General features: G+C 37.8%; 1 protein-coding gene and 1 pseudogene across 1 annotated transcript; both read left to right on the top strand.

The window, feature by feature from the left end:
• The first annotated feature begins 880 nt into the window (after window positions 1-880).
• Window positions 881-5,269, top strand: LOC148074561 (uncharacterized; annotated as a pseudogene).
• A 2,925-nt stretch (window positions 5,270-8,194) lies between these two features.
• On the top strand, window positions 8,195-19,401 carry LOC148074560 (pyruvate kinase PKM-like). Its single transcript, XM_087797139.1, has 11 exons — window positions 8,195-8,215; window positions 9,729-9,901; window positions 10,073-10,164; window positions 13,113-13,244; window positions 13,315-13,501; window positions 14,305-14,575; window positions 14,643-14,793; window positions 14,854-15,006; window positions 15,671-15,837; window positions 16,507-16,688; window positions 19,116-19,401. The coding sequence occupies exons 2-11, from the start codon at window positions 9,751-9,753 to the stop codon at window positions 19,220-19,222; spliced, it is 1,593 nt and encodes a 530-aa protein (XP_087653265.1). The 5' UTR covers window positions 8,195-8,215; window positions 9,729-9,750; the 3' UTR covers window positions 19,223-19,401.
• Window positions 19,402-20,885: the final 1,484 nt, after the last annotated feature.

Genomic DNA, 20,885 nt, shown 5'->3' with positions numbered 1-20,885 from the left:
ACACAATTTGCCAATGTTCAATTAGATGTAGTTCCGGGGGCAAATTTCCACCGCGCAACACATACCATCAGAAACTCCATTTGCACCACTTCAAGATCACAAATGATTTTATCTTTTGGCATTAATGAACGCGACTCCAAATTAGAAATTATCATTAATAATCTAAAATAATTAATACTTGCTGCAACAGAACACCTACCCAACACAACCGTCTGGATCCCACTCATCAACTTTTCAAAATCACTTACACCCAAACAACAAGAAACATTAACCTCGCTCAATAAACACATCACCAAAAATTATCCGTACATCCCAAAACTCCCGGACAACTTATTTTTCACGGAACAGGACAACATACACTGGACACGGGACACAGCCTCACACCTTCTGCACCACTGGCACAGGGAGGCTTTTTCCTAACACCACGAGCACACTAACACCCAGAGCCACCACCATTCTCAACCTTTCGGACACCTTCACCCTCACTATACACCAAACTCACATTTTAGAAAAAGGACTCACTTTCATTCCCACTCACCTCAACAATAGACCTAACATAAACAAACACCACACACAACAGACACTTTATGATATACAACAACTGCACCGTAAAATAAAACTGGCACTCTTTTTCCAACACACACCTAAAAGAACCACAATACCTTTCACACCACCATCAACTTGGACACCATCTGACTCTTACTTTCCACCTGCACTAAATAAAAAACTCATCTCCAACAAAAACTTCTTTCAACTCCACTCAAACATTCCTACACCACCACTGAACATTACACCCACTGAACAAGACGGACTACATGACCTGTTAAATAACAATGACATAATCATCAAACCCGCAGATAAAGGCAACACTATAGTCATCATGGATAAATCACAATACACATATGAAGTACTACGACAACTTTCCGACACAAAATACTATAAACCACTGACGACACTTTTTGTCTGACACACACCTGTTACTCCAACCAATACTAGACCGCCTATTTGACAACGGACACATCAACTTGACCCAAAAACTTTTCCTCACTCCCTCAACAAACCCTAGACCTAGACTTTTCTACATACTTCCCAAAATACACAAAAAACCAGAGACCTGGACTACCCCAAAATCCCTCCCGGCCGACCTATAGTTTCCGACTGCTCCAGCGACACATACAATACCGCACAATACCTAGACTATTACCTGACTCCTCTCTCCACACGTCACCCCAGTTATATAAAAGACACTTATGACTTTATTAACAAAATTAAAAATATCACCGTCCCCCTTAACTCCTTCTTATTTTCTCTCGACGTTGACTCACTTTACACCAACATCAACATAGACAAAGGACTACTTGCTGTTAAGAACATTTTTAAAAAATTCCCTGACCCAGGTAGACCAGACACTGAACTTATTCAACTTTTAGAAATTAATTTACGACGAAATGACTTTAAATTCAACGACACATATTACTTACAGATTTCAGGCACGGCCATGGGGAAACGTTTTGCTCCCGCTTACGCAAATATTTATATGGCAGAGTGGGAGCTTAATGCCCTCAATCACTATCACATCCGACCCACTACTTACCTACGTTACTTAGATGACATTTTCGGAATCTGGCCTGGTAGTTTGACACAATTTAACGAATTCATAATCACACTCAACTCCCTGGACGACTCCATCACCCTGAAATCTACCTTTGACTTCCACTCTATTGACTTCCTCGACACGACAATATTTAAAGGACCTACGTTCACCCATACACAGCACTTGGACATCAGGGTTTTCTTTAAAGACACAGACACACATGCACTTCTTCACAAAACCTCTTTTCACCCCCGGCACACCTTCTCTGGCCTTATTAAATCACAATTACTCCGCTTTCACCGCATCTGTACCCGTCACCTTGACTTCATAACTGCCTCTACCATCCTCTTTAAATCACTACGCCACAGGGGTTATTCTAGATCATTTCTTAGTCACTGCCACAAGACCTTTCTCCTTCACCGCCCACCGGATAACCACACTATTATTCCTTTCATCTCCACTTACACCCTTTCGTCCCACTCACTTTTTTCACAAATAAAAAACACCTTCACCACTATCCAAACTCACTTACACACCCTTCACAACCACAAAATTATACCTGCACACCGTAAAAACACCAACCTGCACCAACTTCTCATACGCACCAACTTCCAAAAATCACCCACAACCACCCATAACATACCATTCCTCAATACAAAAATAAAATGGATCCATAACTCGGACCACACACACATATACCCACTACCACCCCTGCCTCCCTCACCCATCCGCAACTGCATTTTCTCAATCACCTGTTCCACCTGCAACAAGTCATACATCGGTCACACACACACCCTACTTTCTATCACAACACACAAATTACAACACCTATTCAAACATTCACTCGACAGCAACAACCCCATCTCCAACCACTTCATTAAACACAATAAACTACACCTACAACTCCACCTCCTGGAACACTGCGACACTTGGACCCACCACCAGAGGGAGACAAGAGCCCGGAGCTGGATCAACAGATTGGACACCAGGACCCCAAAAGGACTCAACTGAATCCCCCCAAAAAAATCATCATGTGGTATCATTTTCTTACTTCTCACCTTTTACTCTCTCTTCTTTATTCTCTCCTCCTCTCCTTCTCCTCTATTTACCATCCCAATCTAAACTTAACCCTCACTCTCCCATTCACCCCCTCCTACCCTTAAACTCTAAACACAACCCTTACCCTTACCCTAACCCTTACCCCCTGAGCCCCTAACCCCTTGCCCTAATTTCTAACCCTTACCCTCAACCTAACCTTCACCCCCCCACTCTAAAACCTAACCCTAAACCCCATACCTAACCCTCACCCTGACCCTAACCTTAACCCCCTGAGCCAAATTCCTTACCCTAAACCCCCCTAACCCTAAACCTAACCCTCACCCCCCTACTCCAAAACCTTACCCTTAACCCCAAAACCTAACCCCCACCCTGACCCTAAACCTAACCCCCTGAGCCCCTTTTTTAAAAAAAAACCCATTTTTTTCAAATTCCTTACCCTAACCCCCCTAACCCTAAACTTAACCTTTACCCCCCCATTCCTTACCTCACCCCCCCAAACCTAAACTTAACCTTCACCCCCTATATTATAATTTTTTAACCCTGCATCCCCATTTTTTATCCATGACCTCACCGCCTTTCACCGGTTCGATTCCCACTCAGACCTCTCATTTTAAAAAAACATTTTTTTCCTCTCTCTCCTCTTCCCTCTCGCCTGTCCAGCAGACGTGGGTCTGACTCCGTCCACACTGGCCCGTGCTCGTGACCGGGACCTGTACTCGGCCACAAACTCTAAAAAACCCTAACCCTAAACCCTAAACCCTAACCCTAAACCCTAAACCCTAACCCTAACCCTAACCCTAAACCCTAACCCTAACCGCAGGCTTAAAGCATGTGGGGGACAATAGCCTGGATCAGTGACGTGCTGAAGATGTCTGTGAGGACAAAGGCCAGTTGGTCTGCGCATTCCTTGATCAGCCGTCCTCGGATGTTATCAGGGCCTGAAGTTTTTCATGCATTAACTTTCCTCAGGGCTCTGCATACAGCAGTGGTTTCGAGCCTGAGTGTCTGTTCGTCTGGGTGGGAAGTGGCTTTCCTTGCAGGGTTGTTGTTCATAGCTTCAAACCTTCCAAAAAAACTGATGAGCTCATTGAGAAAGCTGATATAATAATAATAATAATAATAACAATAATAATAATAATAATAATAATAATAATAATATATAATATCATCTTGGCAGGGTGCTGGTGTGGCTTTGTAATCAGTGGCGGTCTTGATGCCCTGCCACAGTTGTCTGGTGTTGCTGGGGTCAAGTAAGAAACCTTGGATCTTCCGACTATAGGCCCGTTTTGCTAGCCTAATGACCCAGTTCGGATTGGCCCTTGCTGATCTGAGAGCCTAAGCATCACCCGATTTGAAGGCAGCATATCGTTCCCTCAGTCTGGTTGGCCCGTGTGAGTATTGACCTGACAACTTCCGACCCATTTCAAACCTCCCATTCCTCTCCAAACTGCTTGAACGTTCTGTCGCCATCCAGCTAAAACATCTCCACTCAAACCAACTGTATGAAACATTTCAATCCGGTTTCAGAACTCACCACAGCACAGAAACGGCACTACTCAAAGTTACCAATGACCTCCTGCTTGCATCCGACTCTGGCTCACTCACCATTCTCCTCCTCCTCAACCTCAGCGCCGCCTTTGACACCATCAACCACACCATACTCCTCAGTCGCCTGCAATCATCCATTGGCATCACCAGCTCCGCACTCTCCTGGTTCAGATCATACCTCTCTGACAGATTGCACTTCATTTCCATCAACAACTGCACATCCAAAACCATCCCAGTCACACATGGTGTCCCTCAAGGTTCCGTTCTGGGTCCCCTACTGTTCATCCTCTACATTCTTCCCCTTGGTCAAATCATTCGCCACCACAGACTACAATTTCACTGTTACGCCGACGATACCCAGCTTTACATCTCCACAGCAACCATCACTCCTGCCATTCTCTCCACCCTCACAACCTGTCTCACTGCTTTAAAAACCTGGATGAACAACAACTTTCTCAAACTCAACTGCAATAAATCGGACTCTCCTTCCAACCCCACATCAAGAACATCACTAAAATATCTTTCTTCTACCTCCGTAACATTGCACGCCTCCGACCCACTCTCTCCCCCTCCACTGCAGAAACTCTCATTCATGCCTTTGTCACCTCCAGACTGGACTATTGCAACAGCATCCTCTACGGCCTCCCCCCCACCCACCTCCACAAACTCCAATATGTTCAAAACTCTGCTGCCAGATTACTCACCCACACCCGCTCTAGAGAACACATCACTCCCATCCTCAAACAACTTCACTGGCTCCCAATACAGCAACAAATTAATTTCAAGATCCTGCTCATCACCTACAAAGCCCTCAATAACCTTGCCCCCCCCTACCTCACCAACCTCCTCAAACGTCACTCCCCCACTCGCCAACTCAGATCATCTGACACCAACCTTCTGACCCCCATCACAAGATCAAAACACCGCACCACAGAAGACAGAGCTTTTGCCATTTCTGCCCCAACCCTCTGGAACTCCCTCCCCCTAAACATCCGAAACACAGACTCCATAAACTCATTCAAAAGCCAACTCAAAACTCACCTCTTCAAGAAAGCATACGACCCCTGACTCCACCCATACCATACCTGATCCTATTTTGAATTTGTTTTCGTGTTTTTTCTTTTTTTTTTCTTTTTTTTGTATATTCTATGCAATGTGAAGCGTCTTTGAGTGAGCGCTATACAAAACCTATCAATTATTATTAATTATTATTATTATTATTATTGTCTTTGTTATTGTGACCTCTTCCATGTACCACTGAATGTAACCGCTCACAGAAGCTGTTGGTTGTCTGTTGCAGCCTCTCTGAACATCTCCCACTCAGTGCATTCAAAACAGTCCTGCAGTGCAGACATAGCTGCTTCTGGCCACACTCTCACCTACTTCACAGCAGGTTTTTCTCTGGTGAGCAGAGGCTGGTATGATGGAATTAGCATAACAGAGAGAAGGTATGAGGAACAGAGGTGTGGTCGAGGGGGCTGCTCTGAAGACTTTTTATTGTTGGTGTAGACCATGTCCAGTGTGTTTTTTTAGCAAAACACACATGTCGATGGAATTTAGGAACAGTCTTCATATCGGCCTGGTTAAAATCCCCAGCAACAATGAAAGCACCAGTCAAGGAACAGAGGGCTTTAAGCCATTTATTTTCATTCTGAACGAGTCACACTTCTTCTCCTCTCTCTCTATGCCCTTCATTCATTTCAATATACCACAGCGCCCTCTGGTTGTCACAGGTACATACTAAGCACCACGCAGAAATGCAGGACGACAGTATATGAACACAACATTTTCTTTACAGGGTTTTCTGTCTTTCCTTACAACAAACTGTAAGGAAATGACAACTTTACTGTAATCAATCATCTAGATTTAACACACATTTCAAATAGTCACTTGATTAACTGATAATCTTAATTCATATTAAATAATCCTATTCTTGCATTGCATTCACTGACTGCAACACAAGGCCGAGGTCAGAAAGCCTCACACACACAGAAAGACCAAACAATCCCAGATTCCAAGAAGTCAGTGTGAACCTGTTTGAGAACTCACACTGAAGGACACAAGTCGCTGGGAAGAGACAGATTCTAGAAAACAACAACCTTCAGTAAGTTTCCACTACGATCATGTGCGACGGCCATCTTAGAATCAAGTGTTTACAGTTACTGACCAATCCTACATTCACATTTGACTAGAGGCGTTAACCTGAATATTCTACTATAAAGATCCACCATTTTGTCTGATCTTTGTGTTCTGGCATTCGAAGACGTCTGCGATAGATCTCTCTGCTTGCTAGCGCCCGTGTTCACGTTTAAGTTTGTCTCTGACTTCTGCATAATTCACTAAACAAGCATTTTTCTTAAACTCATCCATGTGTCTGTCCTTCATTCCATCACCACGTACGAGGCTGGGGAGGGGTCGGTTCATCGGAACACAGAAACCCCTAACAAAACCCACCCATGAATTTGATTCAGTTAAATCATGGAACACCAATAAAGTTAGTTTGCCTCATTTGTAACATTAGCTCCTTGTTCTTTGTTGTTCAACTTTTCTTGAGAACTTGACACGACCTGCATAACACTTTGATGCAGAGTGTGTGTGTTGTGGCCATGAAAACCACACAGACTGTAGTGGGAGTGATATTTTATTTGTATAATTTTATTATATTATTTGATGATAAACATCTAATTGATCTACAGCAGTACACGGTCAGATCCCTGTGGTGTATAAAGAACCTTAAAGTAGTTATTGAGAGGTGGATTAATTCAAACGTGCGCCACTGAAGGCCTATGTGTTGAATTGATCTGTTTTTCCTTAATCCACTATAGTCTTAGTTCAACTGTAAAGTGTCTTGAGATAACTTTGTTATGATAAGACACTTTAAATAAAATTGAATTTAATTGAATTATGTGTGAAATGCACGGCCCGCCACTGTATTTTAGGCACCGGAACATCGATTTATGTTCCAATTTCAATAGTTCATAGAGTCTCGTTCACAGGTTTGAGTGTAGTTCTACTTTTCAGCCACTTAATAGCAGCATTCAACTCTGTAATTGAAGCGTTTTGCTGATTTCTTTTTATGGTTCAATAAAAAACATAAAACCAGACTGCTATTGTTATCTTTTTTGGTGGATTTCCAAGAAAACTTTGTATTTTTTAATCTTTTTGTTCATTTATCAACATTTACAATGTTTTTTTATTATTCTAATGTCCAAGTTTAGCTTAATAGAAAGCTGATGAAACATTCATAATACACTTTAACACAACAATGATTCATTTTCATTTTGGGATTCTTTACCTATTTTTATCGTTGTATATTTTGTCTTTTTAAAAAATGATGATTTCGGTGTTTAAATATTATTGGCGTCATCAGTTAAATTCAATTAGCTTAATCAAACAGCAGGTGGCAGCACAACACAGGAGAAACCAAAGGTGTGTTCAGTTCAGTTTAACTTTTTATTGTCATTGCAAGAAGTACAACGAGATTAGAAAAGGTGTCAAACGGTTGCTGCAATATTAAGTGCAAAATTACAATTGTTGTTATAACGAACATTATCAAATTCACACAGTGGTAAAAACTAGATTCATAAATAAATAGATACAATTAATTACTTTACGAGTTCTTAACAAGCTAATATTACATACATATTTAATTCATAGCAGCAAGAAATGCACTAGTGTCGTACATTCTGGGATGTATTTTTATTTTTATTTTGGTGGAACAAAAGCAAGTTATTTGTCAGTCAGTCAATATAAACCAAAGAAAAACACTTTTAATAATGACCCAGGGTTACCATTCATGATCACCGAGAATTAATGAAATGTAGTTAAATTATTTTAACAACTCTCACAAATGGCCACTTCTGAACACAAGCGGCTAAAATTAGCTTCAACTTCGACGCTCTACTTTTCCTGCTACCAACCGGGGCGCTGAAAGTAGTTCCGGTCACTTGAGCGGAATAAAACGTGTGAGCAGCGGAGGCCCCAGCGTTGCTCTGCTCCCACTTCTTCCTCAAGGTGAGTCACTCGAGTGTGAAGACAAATGTATTCTTTTCATTCAATATCTTAGTCACAGGAATAATAAAAAAAAGGTTTAACTTTTTTAATTATTCTGTTTTGCATTGTCTTTTTTTTTAAATACTTTATATATATATAAATAAAATCTTAATTTACAGTTATTTTGTATATTAATATATATGAATCATGTATTTTGTATACTAATATGTTTCCAGCCATATGTGACAAATATTTTGGAAAACTGCAGTATGTTGAGAAAAGAACATTTAGGGGAATTATTAATATGTATTAAGGTAGTGACCAAACAAAATGGAACAACTTTATTTGTGACCTAAAACAATGCTTGTTTTAACTGTGTGTACAAAAGTACATTTGGTTTCATATGCCATAAGTGTCTAACAAATCACTGGTTATTTTAGTAAATGCCACAGACAGAAATAGTGTCCATGCATGTTGTCGGCTCTGACTCACAAGTGACCAGACTCTGGCGTGACATAGCTTTGTCCTGCAGCAGGTTAAAATATCTCTTTTATCATTTTGAGTGAATTGGAGCCAGTTCCAGTTGTCTTAACACTATTGATTCTAGGAGACACTACGCCGTAACATCTGCGCTACATGTCTGGGACAACCGGCTGAAAAATATTAGGCTGTATCGAAACGTCCTGCTTATAAATTTATCTGGACTTGGTGACATTTTTGTTTTTTTCAGCAACAAAATAATTTCTGCATCATACATCATAAAATCACAGCTTTTGCGTCTCTAAATAGATTCCTGGACATTTTCATCTCATTTTTAAGGTTGACTTGTTTGTAGTAAAGAGAATAAAACTTGTGTAATGACATCATTTTTGGCTATTTATTGTAATCAAGTCAGCTCATTGAAGTGCTTTTATATCAGCAAGACTCTAAAAGTTCTAGATAATGGGGATCCAACAGTTTCAGACCTTATTCCCATGTTGAATTAAGCTCTGTAGTAACTAATGCCCCCAACAGGCCTTTATCTCCCTAAGAAACCCAAGTAGGCTTGTTTCATGATTCCAGTTTGAATTTCACTTCCATATTTTGATTCCAATTATCCAGAAGTAGTTGGACAACAGAACTGAACCGTCACATGAGATAAAAAAGGCAATAAATAGAAACCCATGACCGATGTGTCCAACTCAAGAACTGAGGGTTGAACATGCAACTTAGTGTGGTCTTCAAGATTGTCAGCTTGAGATAGTGATGTTAGTTTATAAAATGCAAAATATTCATCATGCTTTGTTCAAAAAATTGAAAACTTAGTTATTGAACAACTTTGTTAATACACCGGCGCCGCAGAATGGCTGCCTTGGTTCTGTTTCTCTACTGCTTAATTTGTGTGTTTGTGTGTTTCATTCTTTTATTCTTTACTAAATATATTTCATATTTTGTGTTTATAACATTGTCAACAAAAGTTTCTTTTTTTGTTGTGTCCTCAATCAATAATTAGATGTCATTATGCAAGTCAGTCTGTTTTCCTTTGTTTTTTCAGGATCTGCCTACAGACTCCAGTCATGTCTAAGTCTAAGGAAATGGCTTCCACGGTCATCCACGGCCAGCAGCTTCACGCTGCCATGGCCGAGACCTTCTTGGAGCACATGTGTTTGCTGGACATCGACTCAGAGCCTGCTGTGTCTCGCAACACTGGAATCATCTGCACAATCGGTCAGACCCATTATTCCAATACTGATTCATGATTTCAAAGTAAAGGTTAGAACTGTCATGCATGTGTAGCTTAGCTAGCATCAGAAGTTGGAAAAACAAACAATGAAACATTTAAAATGAGCAGCTGATGAACAAGTCACAGCCTAAAGTGTTTGATTCCGCTGGATGCAGGACCTGTATCCCGATCTGTGGAGAAAGCCAAGGAAATGATCAAGGCTGGAATGAATATTGCAAGAATGAACTTCTCTCATGGCACACATGAGGTAAGTCTAGCCTTGAACTAGTTTCCTTTTTTTTTCATTTGTAGTCAATGTTTGTCCGATATTAATGTCACAGAAATGTAAAGTCCATCGTTCTACATATCTCCAAGTCTAGCAATGTGTCAAAGCTCGACATAAACTGGATCTGGAGAGATTAACACAGTCTAGACCAGAACTTTGTAAACTATGGCCCAGGGGCCAAACAAGGCCCTGGGGCCACATGTAGTCTTTGTCTTCCTCATGAGATCATGTATGACCTGAAAAGCTTTAGAACTTGTAAAGCAGAAATCATTCTTGAATTCATTTTCACTTTTATCGACTTATTTTTCCATTTGTTGCTAATTAAAATTAAACTTGTCATTTTTGCTTGTTTTCAAATTAAATTATTGTAAACCTATCTCCAATTTATTATATTTTTTATAGTTGTTTTATATTTATAAGTATATCTGCTTGACGGCCCCTCACAACACTCCCAACAACCCTGGTCAAGAGTGTCTTCGAATGGAAAGTAATGTTCAATCTACTGTTGATTCGCCCTCAACAGCTGCAGCAGTGACTCTGCTCTGGTGCTTTGGCAACTGTCCGAGGATGTAATTCGATCTATGAGTTAGTGTCTCTGCTCATCTACATGACGCTGCAACTTGCAACCAAACCTTTTCTTCCGAACTCTCACCTTTAAAAGTCATGGCTCTTTACCTTTTCTCAGTGAGAGTCATGAAATATCAGTGGATTCCCCTCAAAGGTCAACACCTGTGGCTTTTTAATAGCACTTAAGTCGTCCATTTATTTACATTTAAATTAGGTTTTGAGGTCCAGGGGGCCAGTTTGAAGTTAAAAATATGAGTTCTGATTGAACGGGCAGAATTGAGATTTGACCTTCATCTGTTTTGTCCGAAACTTGTCAGCACAGCTATTTTTAGCGTGTAAGAGAGTCAGTCTTGTGGCAACAGCAAGAATGTGGCTGACAATTCTCAGTGACTGACCCTTACCCTTACCACAGTGTTTTTGTTATGTTACTCATCACAGATGTGTGAAATAACTGCTTTTTTACCATCAAATTTTGGAATGTGAGATACTCTATGTTTGGAAAATATTTCTACCCGGCAGTTTACAAAGTGTGTGGAACTGACAAATACAGTATATTACTAGCTATAATAGTCTTGCACTTGTCAATGAGGACTTCTTAACAGCAGTTATGTAACAACGTTTGTCATGAATCTATGGGCAGCTCAAGTTCTTTTTGACCATCTACTGGTCTGATGAAGGAGTCAGTAGATCATCAAACACAGAGATGTTTCTTGAAGGAGTCAGTAGATCATCAAACACAGAGATGTTTCTTGAAGGAGTCAGTAGATCATCAAACACAGGTGTTTCTTGAAGGAGTCAGTAGATCATCAAACAAAGATGTTTCTTGAAGGAGTCAGTAGATCATCAAACACAGATGTTTCTTGAAGGAGTCAGTAGATCATCAAACACAGATGTTTCTTGAAGGAGTCAGTAGATCATCAAACACAGATGTTTCTTGAAGGAGTCAGTAGATCCATCAGTAGATTCTGATCCACAGACCTCAGAGCCCGAACTGGGGTGTAAGTCTGGATCAGATCATGAAGGTCTGACCATGAATAGATCTGAAAGTAAGAACCAGAATTTTAAAATGATCCTGAAAGAAACTGTCAGCCAGTGAAGAGTTTGAAGGAGAAATGTGAGTTCTTCTACTAGAGCGAGTCAGAATTCTGGCTGTAGTTTTGTATGAACTGCAGGCGAGACAGATCCTTCTTGTTTAGACACAAAATAAACTATTACAATAGTGTAAACGACACAAACACATGGATTATAAGATCCAGATCATATCAAAACTTTAAGGCTGAAGCACAAATGTATGTAAAAATAGTTCTGGGTCGATGGAGTTTCATGTCCAACAGTAGGTGGCACCCTTTGTTTAAAAGCAATGTGAGGTTTCAATGAAAACACTATTCAAAGAGAGATTATTAAGTAAATAGTGCCATCTAGTGGGCTCTGAAAAGAATGATATTAGTAAGTAAGTAAGTAAGTAATATTCATTTATATAGCGCTTTTCGAGACCAGGGTCACAAAGCGCTTAGACAATCAAAACAATACTCAAAAAAGTACATACTTTAAAGATCAAGATAATACTGAGAATAACACAGGAGTTCGAGAAATTCAAGGAAAAGCCTGAACAAATAGAAACGTCTTAAGGTGTTTCTTAAAGGAGTCAGTAGACTCCATCAAGCGCAAAGAGAGAGGAAGATCGTTCCAAAGCTTAGGAGCAACAGCCTGAAAAGATTTCTCTCCTCTGGTCCTGAGCCGTGTGCGTGGAACCATAAGTAGATTCTGATCCACAGACCTCAGAGCCCGAGCTGGGGTGTAAGGCTGGATCAGATCAGTGATGTAGGGAGGAGCCTGACCATGAATAGTTCTGAACGTAAGAACCAGAATTTTAAAGTTGATCCTGAAAGAAACTGGAGAAATGTGAGTTCTCCTACTTGAGCGGGTCAGAATTCTCGCTGCAGAGTTCTGAATCAACTGCAGGCGAGACGATCCTTCTTGTTAAGACATGAAAACAAACTGTTACAATAGTCCAGACGAGAAGAAACAAACGCATGGATTACAAGCTCCAGATCATGTTCCGACAACATTTTCCTACTTCATGAAGTACCAGAAACCCTTTAAAGACACAAATTCAGCATAGAGATTTGCAGTAAATATGCAAATATTTTGTCACACGATGATAAAATGATTAAAATTTATTTTCAAGTGTTTGACCTTTTTTTTAAAACTAAAGACAAAGTTTCCTTTGTTTTATTGTCTAAAAGTAAAGTAAATGTTGCTCTGTGTGGAATTTCTGCCTGATTGGTGTTAATTACTTTTCTGTGCTTTAATTCAAAAGTTTTATTAAACAGCACTTCCCTTGACAAACACACTTCTTTCAGTACCACGCTGAGACCATCAAAAATGTCCGAGATGCAACTGAGAGTTTTGGACCTGGTTCAGTCGACTACAGGCCAGTGGCCATCGCTCTGGACACCAAGGGGCCAGAGATCAGGACTGGTCTCATAAAGGGTGTACGTTTTTTTTTAAGCAAATGATTATTGTGACACAATAATAAAACGTAAAAAAATGAATCTCGTTCAGAGCGGAACCGCCGAGGTGGAGCTGAAAAGAGGCGAAACCATCAAACTTACACTCGATGACAAATTCATGGAGAACTGCGATGAGAAAGTTCTGTGGCTCGACTACAAGAACATCACCAAAGTCGTTGAGATTGGAAGTCACATCTTCGTGGATGACGGATTGATTTCCCTTAAAGTCAAAGAAGTCGGTGAGCAAATAAATCACAATCTCAACCACAGGATTAAGTTAATTGCAAAAAAGAAAATGTATTGGACAATTTGGCTCTTAATACTGTTTGCAATGCATTATGGGACTTGTTACATGAGTAGTCGGCTTATTTTTATAAGTGGGCTATGAACAATAATCTAAATTGATATAATGAAAAAACAGTTATCTTTAGGTATTTATCTAACAAAGCTTTTTTTAGAAAACACTGTTAAATGAATAAAAAGCGTGTTCTCTTATTTAAAAAAATATATATTTCAAGAAGCTAAGACGATATTATGCGATTTGAAGTCGAGCGACACCAGTGGAGTGTTTAGCCTGTCGGGAGACTACATTTACCATGAACACGGTTTGCAGCAGTTGGACGAATTTTCTGTTTCCAGACTCACATTGGCTGAATGAAAGATGGTACTGATGAGGTAATGAATAAGATTGTCGATAGTGAAATATGATATGAAGGCTTAGTAAATAACATAACTTTAACTTTGTTTTTGTACCGCAAACCAATTTTTTGGATCAATCAATGTCTGGTGGTTCTATATCTTAACTTATTAGCTATTTATACTTAAATATGCCTCTGGTCATATTCAGGAAAAATAGGGGACATTTTTTTTTTCCTCTCAAGAAACTTAAACATATAAACTTTTCAAAACATATTCCATTAAATCATTTTACAAATGTTTCATTCATAAACTGTCAATTACTATGAAATGTAAAATCTAGTTAAAAATAAATACTGTGTCGTTGAGTAAGAAATGTTTTAATGTTGTTTTTTTGTCAATAAAGGTCATGACTATCTGCAGTGTGAGATTGAGAACGGTGGACTTCTGGGCAGCAAGAAGGGCGTCAACTTGCCCGGAGCTGCTGTTGACCTACCAGCTGTGTCAGGGAAGGACATTCAGGACTTGCAGTTTGGTGTGGAGCAGGGTGTAGACATGGTGTTCGCCTCCTTCATCCGCAAGGCTGCAGATGTCGAGGCCGTCAGGAAAGTTCTGGGTGAGAAGGGCAAAGACATCAAGATCATTAGCAAGCTGGAGAACCACGAGGGAGTCCGAAGGTTTTTATAATTGGAACATCTTTGAAAAACGTTCATTCCAGTCAGCCGTCTCCAAATTGTTCCTTAGATTCGATGAGATCCTGGAGGCAAGCGACGGCATCATGGTGGCTCGTGGAGATCTGGGCATCGAAATCCCAACAGAGAAAGTCTTCATCGCCCAGAAGATGATGACAGGTCGATGCAACAGGATCGGCAAACCCATTGTCTGCGCCACACAGGTCTGGAGTCAGTGAAGTAAGTCTGTCGTGTCCAGTTCCATAAACTCTCCCCCTCCTCAGATGCTGGAGAGCATGACCAAAAAACCACGTCCCACTCGCGCTGAGGCCAGTGATGTTGCCAACGCCGTGCTCGACGGTAACGACTGCATCATGCTGAGCGGTGAGACAGCGAAGGGCGACTATCCTCTGGAGGCGGTTCGCACACAGCACACGGTAGGAGGACGTTGACAACAATGATACACACCTACTACTTGTAGTTGTAAGACTAGTTTCATTAAAGAATGTTTTCACAGTTAAATGCTTTCATTGCAACTGGTACAAATATATGTAAAATGTGAAACACAAATAAAACAAGTGCAAACAGAACATAAACGCTACAACATATTTGAATAAAAATCACTTCACTTAAAGTCAGTCTTATTAAGTTCATATTGACACCGTCATCAGTCAAAATTCCAGGATTAAGCCAACAAAGGTTCTCTGAAGTCATGTGACCTGGTATTTCACATTTACTTCATCACTCCAGGATCGCAGCAGCTTCAGACTGACATATCCTGACCTGAGCTTCTTGATCAAAGTATTGTGGGACGGATTTCTTAAGCCCCTTTGGTACATAACGTTTGACAATCATGTGGTTTTATTTCAACTTCCACAATCTTGAAATCAGACAGTATTTATAAAAATAAATTTTTACGCACACAAGTTTGTGCCGTGTATCTGTTCCAAATCATGTTTAGCGGTTATTCTGATATTTCGAAAGCGTCCGGTATCAAGAGGCGCTTTAGACTCTTTTCTTTGGATATTGAGAAAGAAAAGACTAAACCCTGGAGCTAAAAGACTGCAGCGGGACTCCACTAATCCTGCTTGTAATCTCCAGATTGCCCGTGAAGCCGAGGCAGCGATGTTTCACAGGCAGATGTTCGAGGAGCTTCGTCGCACTTCTCATCTGACCCGTGACCCTGCGGAGTCCGTGGCCATCGGAGCCGTCGAGGCGTCGTTTAAATGCTGCGCCAGTGCCATCATTGTGCTGACCAAGACCGGCAGGTAGGACCCGCACCAGGAGAGAGTGGTTGGTCAGACGTTAGGTCGGCCAAGTTCCCTTCACTTGTGACCTTTGGAGACCTGAACCCTGACATTCTGCAAGTTAAATTTAACTCTGTGTTCTTAACTGCCAGTCTGAGGGTTCATCTGAACAACACGTGATACTGCCAGCTGTTCAAAGGATAATAACCTCAAATGTTAAAAATTCTACTGACATCTAGTGGTGTTTGTTTGTGAGCAAATCAATCACTATTTTAGACTGTTTTATTTCTACTTGGGTTAAATATTTAGGAATGTTAATTCATTATTCTTAGATATTTAGTTGTGACTCAAATTGTAATTTTATTTTATTACATTTATTTACATTCAATCTAAAACCAAATGTTGTTTTAGCAATTCAGTGACCTCTTGACCCTCTTGGATTAGAACAAAAACACCAATGATGTAAACTTAAATGTGTGCATTTGATGATTTTAATTTCGTTGTTTGCTTGAATGTGATTTTATATGTTTTTATTGTGAATTGCCAAGACACTGCAGATGTAAATCAGCTGTAACTGAATTATGATGAATTGTATGCTTCATATTGTACATTGTCCTCTTACAAATGAAACAAAAGCCTTTTGTCAAAATCATAATTGAAAAAATATGTATTTGTGTAATTTGTTGTCAGGTCGGCTCACCTGCTATCCAGGTACAGACCACGATCCCCCATTATCGCCATCACCCGTTGTGGTCAAACCGCCCGCCAGGCTCACCTTTACCGTGGGATCTACCCGGTTCTCTACACCAAACCTGCCAACGACGTCTGGGCTGAAGACGTCGACCTGAGAGTCAACTTTGCTCTTGATGTTGGTGAGTCTTTGTCGACCTGCTGACTCAGAGTCTCTACTTTTACAAAACAGCAATAATGTAAAACTATCCCCATAATGAAGTGACTATATCTTAGAAAAACACTACAAAAAAAAGGTTCCCTTTGTTCAACGATCTTTTGTTTGAAAACTGTAAAAGACCAGAGACATAGAGATTATTTTAGATTATTACTACAGTTATATAAATGTAAGAGACACATACTATAATTATTTTAGATTATTACTACAGTTATATAAATGTAAGAGACACGTAATTATTTTAGATTATTGTTACAGTTATATAAATGTAAGAGACACGTAATTATTTTAGATTATTACTACAGTTATATATATGTAAGAGACACATACTATAATTATTTTAGATTATTACTACAGTTATATAAATGTAAGAGACACATAATTATTTTAGATTATTGTTAGTTATATAAATGTAAGAGACACGTAATTATTTTAGATTATTACTACAGTTATATAAATGTAAGAGACACGTAATTATTTTAGATTATTACTACAGTTATATATATGTAAGAGACACATACTATAATTATTTTAGATTATTACTACAGTTATATAAATGTAAGAGACACATAATTATTTTAGATTATTACTACAGTTATATAAATGTAAGAGACACATACTATAATTATTTTAGATTATTACTACAGTTATATAAATGTAAGAGACACATAATTATTTTAGATTATTACTACAGTTATATAAATGTAAGAGACACATACGATAATTATTTTAGATTATTACTACAGTTATATAAATTTAAAAGACACATAATTATTTTAGATTATTACTACAGTTATATAAATGTAAGAGACACATACTATAATTATTTTAGATTATTACTACAATTATTTAAATGTAAGAGACACGTAATTATTTTAGATTATTACTACAGTTATATAAATGTAAGAGACACATACTATAATTATTTTAGATTATTACTACAGTTATATAAATGTAAGAGCCACGTAATTATTTTAGATTATTGTTACAGTTATATAAATGTAAGAGACGCGTAATTATTTTAGATTATTACTACAGTTATATAAATGTAAGACACGTAATTATTTTAGATTATTGTTACAGTTATATAAATGTAAGAGACACGTAATTATTTTAGATTATTACTACAGTTATATAAATGTAAGAGACACATAATTATTTTAGATTATTACTACAGTTATATATATGTAAGAGACACATACTATAATTATTTTAGATTATTACTACAGTTATATAAATGTAAGAGATACATAATTATTTTAGATAATTACTACAGTTATATAAATGTAAGAGACACGTACGATAATTATTTTAGATTATTACTACAGTTATATAAATGTAAGAGACATGTACGATAATTATTTTAGATTATTACTACAGTTATATAAATGTAAGAGACATGTACGATAATTATTTTAGATTATTACTACAGTTATATAAATGTAAGAGACATGTACGATAATTATTTTAGATTATTACTACAGTTATATAAATGTAAGAGACAAGTACAATAATTATTTTAGATTATTACTACAGTTATATAAATGTAAGAGACAAGTAGGATAATTATTTTAGATTATTACTACAGTTATATAAATGTAAGAGACAAGTAGGATAATTATTTTAGATTATTACTACAGTTATATAAATGTAAGAGACAAGTAGGATAATTATTTTAGATTATTACTACAGTTATATAAATGTAAGAGACATGTACGATAATTATTTTAGATTATTACTACAGTTATATAAATGTAAGAGACAAGTAGGATAATTATTTTAGATTATTACTACAGTTATATAAATGTAAGAGACACGTACGATAATTATTTTAGATTATTACTACAGTTATATAAATGTAAGAGACAAGTACAATAATTATTTTAGATTATTACTACAGTTATATAAATGTAAGAGACAAGTACAATAATTATTTTAGATTATTACTACAGTTATATAAATGTAAGAGACAAGTACAATAATTATTTTAGATTATTACTACAGTTATATAAATGTAAGAGACAAGTACAATAATTATTTTAGATAATTACTACAGTTATATAAATGTAAGAGACACATACGATAATTAATTTTGATTATTGTTACAGTTATATTAATGTAAGAGACACATACGATAATTAATTTTGATTATTGTTACAGTTATATAAATGTAAGAGACAAGTACAATAATTATTTTAGATTATTACTACAGTTATATAAATATAAGAGACAACTACAATAATTATTTTAGATTATTACTACAGTTATATAAATGTAAGAGACACGTACGATAATTATTTTAGATTATTACTACAGTTATATAAATGTAAGAGACAAGTACAATAATTTTTTTAGATTATTACTACAGTTATATTAATGTTGGTTTTCACAGGCAAACATCGCAAGTTCTTCAAGTCCGGGGACGTGGCTATCGTGGTGACCGGCTGGCGTCCCGGTTCTGGCTACACCAACACCATGAGAGTCGTGCTGGTGCCCTGAAGGAAATGGATCTAATTGAATCTTAATTGACCTGTTAGTATTTCCATTGTTTTTCCTCTTTAAGTGCAACAACTAGAACTGGGACCCTGAGAACATTCAACATGTTATCAAAGGAACTAGATCGTGACAAACATCATAATTCATTAGGAGGTTTAAAACTATTAAAAGAGGTTTAGTAACCAATGTGTTCCTTGTGGTTTGTGACGGTAACAAGGTTCTTCATTCTGATGCCAAACAACGTAGACAAGAATATTGTTTGTTTTCCAGAGAGAAGACAAATTCCTGTTAACCAACCCAAGATGGACAAGTTGCATTGAAACAGGATTCATGGATTTACTTCAAAATGTTTTCCTGTTATAAATATGTTCCTCATTGAAGTATTTCAAGAAGTGATAAATGCATCTCAAAATGCATTGAGTTTAAATTTACCTTCACTTTACATTAATGTTGTATGGAGTGAAAGGTCCAGGTGGATAAATAACAACAAAAATTTTTTTAAAGTTGCTTTATTAACCCTTGTGTTGTCTCTGGGTCAAAGGTCAACGACCTCCCTGGCTTACATACATACACATGCATTGGTGGAGGTTATTGACCTTTGACCCAGACACAACTCATGTGTTCAGCTTTCCTACAGGGGGTTGAGTGATATAATCTGTGATGGCACTGATATGAACTGTGTCTGGTGGTATATAAAAGTACTATAAAATAATTATACTTCTATTGATTTATTTTATCATTTGAATAATATAATTGATGGAATTCAGTTAAAAGTTTAGAATTGTTCCTGAATAGGCATTTTCAATAGACATGTTGTCTAAAATGTCATATTTATATTTAAAATCATTCTGTAACTCACAACACATCCTTATAAATATATTTAACACACTCTTCGTATAGCTCATAAAATGGATTAGACACAAGACAATGTTTGTGTCGATTGTTTTGTACAACCTATGCTAATAGTCTTTATTATATTTGCAATCATTATAATATATGTATAATAACCTGTGGATCTCTTATCACGAAAATAATTGTAAGCATTTGATTTAAAATGTCGTTAGATATAAGATCACCACCAGTTAAACTCGTGTTTTATTGCATTCAATTCAATAATCTTCTAAAACAAAATGAAAACAAATAATCGAAGTTAAAAGGCAGCAAAATGAAGTTGAACAAATGATTCTCTTCTCTAGACGAGCTCAGACCCTCATGTGAACTGACGTAATATTTTACACTCAGAGCAGCTGCTTCTGCTGGTGCTGCGAGGATGGAGGGAATAATGAAGGATCCAGTGATAGCATCACTTAACACCAAACCTCTGCTTTGGTCCCTTGACTCTGAAACTGCAGGACCTGTTGTCTGGATGTCGGAGCAAAGTCGCATTTCAAAGTTCTTGACAGATATATCAACAATAAATACATTTTAAAATATAAAATCAAAACGTGATAATACACTGATGTGAATATATTTGTGTCCAACTGCATTTAGCCCTTAACTGGTGCAAGACGATCACAATCATTGTGTCTTCAATCATCGCAAAATTGCATTTTTCACCCGTTGAAGTCCCACAAGTTCACACGTTATTGCATAAGATGGTCTCGAAGCCTGGCTCAGGCCATCATACTGAACACAGGTGTCAGGTGTGCAGTATTGCTGAGTCAAC

This window comes from Callionymus lyra, chromosome 8, assembly GCF_982586985.1.
Source record: "Callionymus lyra chromosome 8, fCalLyr1.hap1.1, whole genome shotgun sequence".
NCBI classification, from domain to species: Eukaryota; Metazoa; Chordata; class Actinopteri; order Syngnathiformes; family Callionymidae; genus Callionymus; species Callionymus lyra.
The sequence above is the reverse complement of the archived record's forward strand: the minus strand, read 5'-3'. Positions and strand labels throughout refer to the sequence as shown.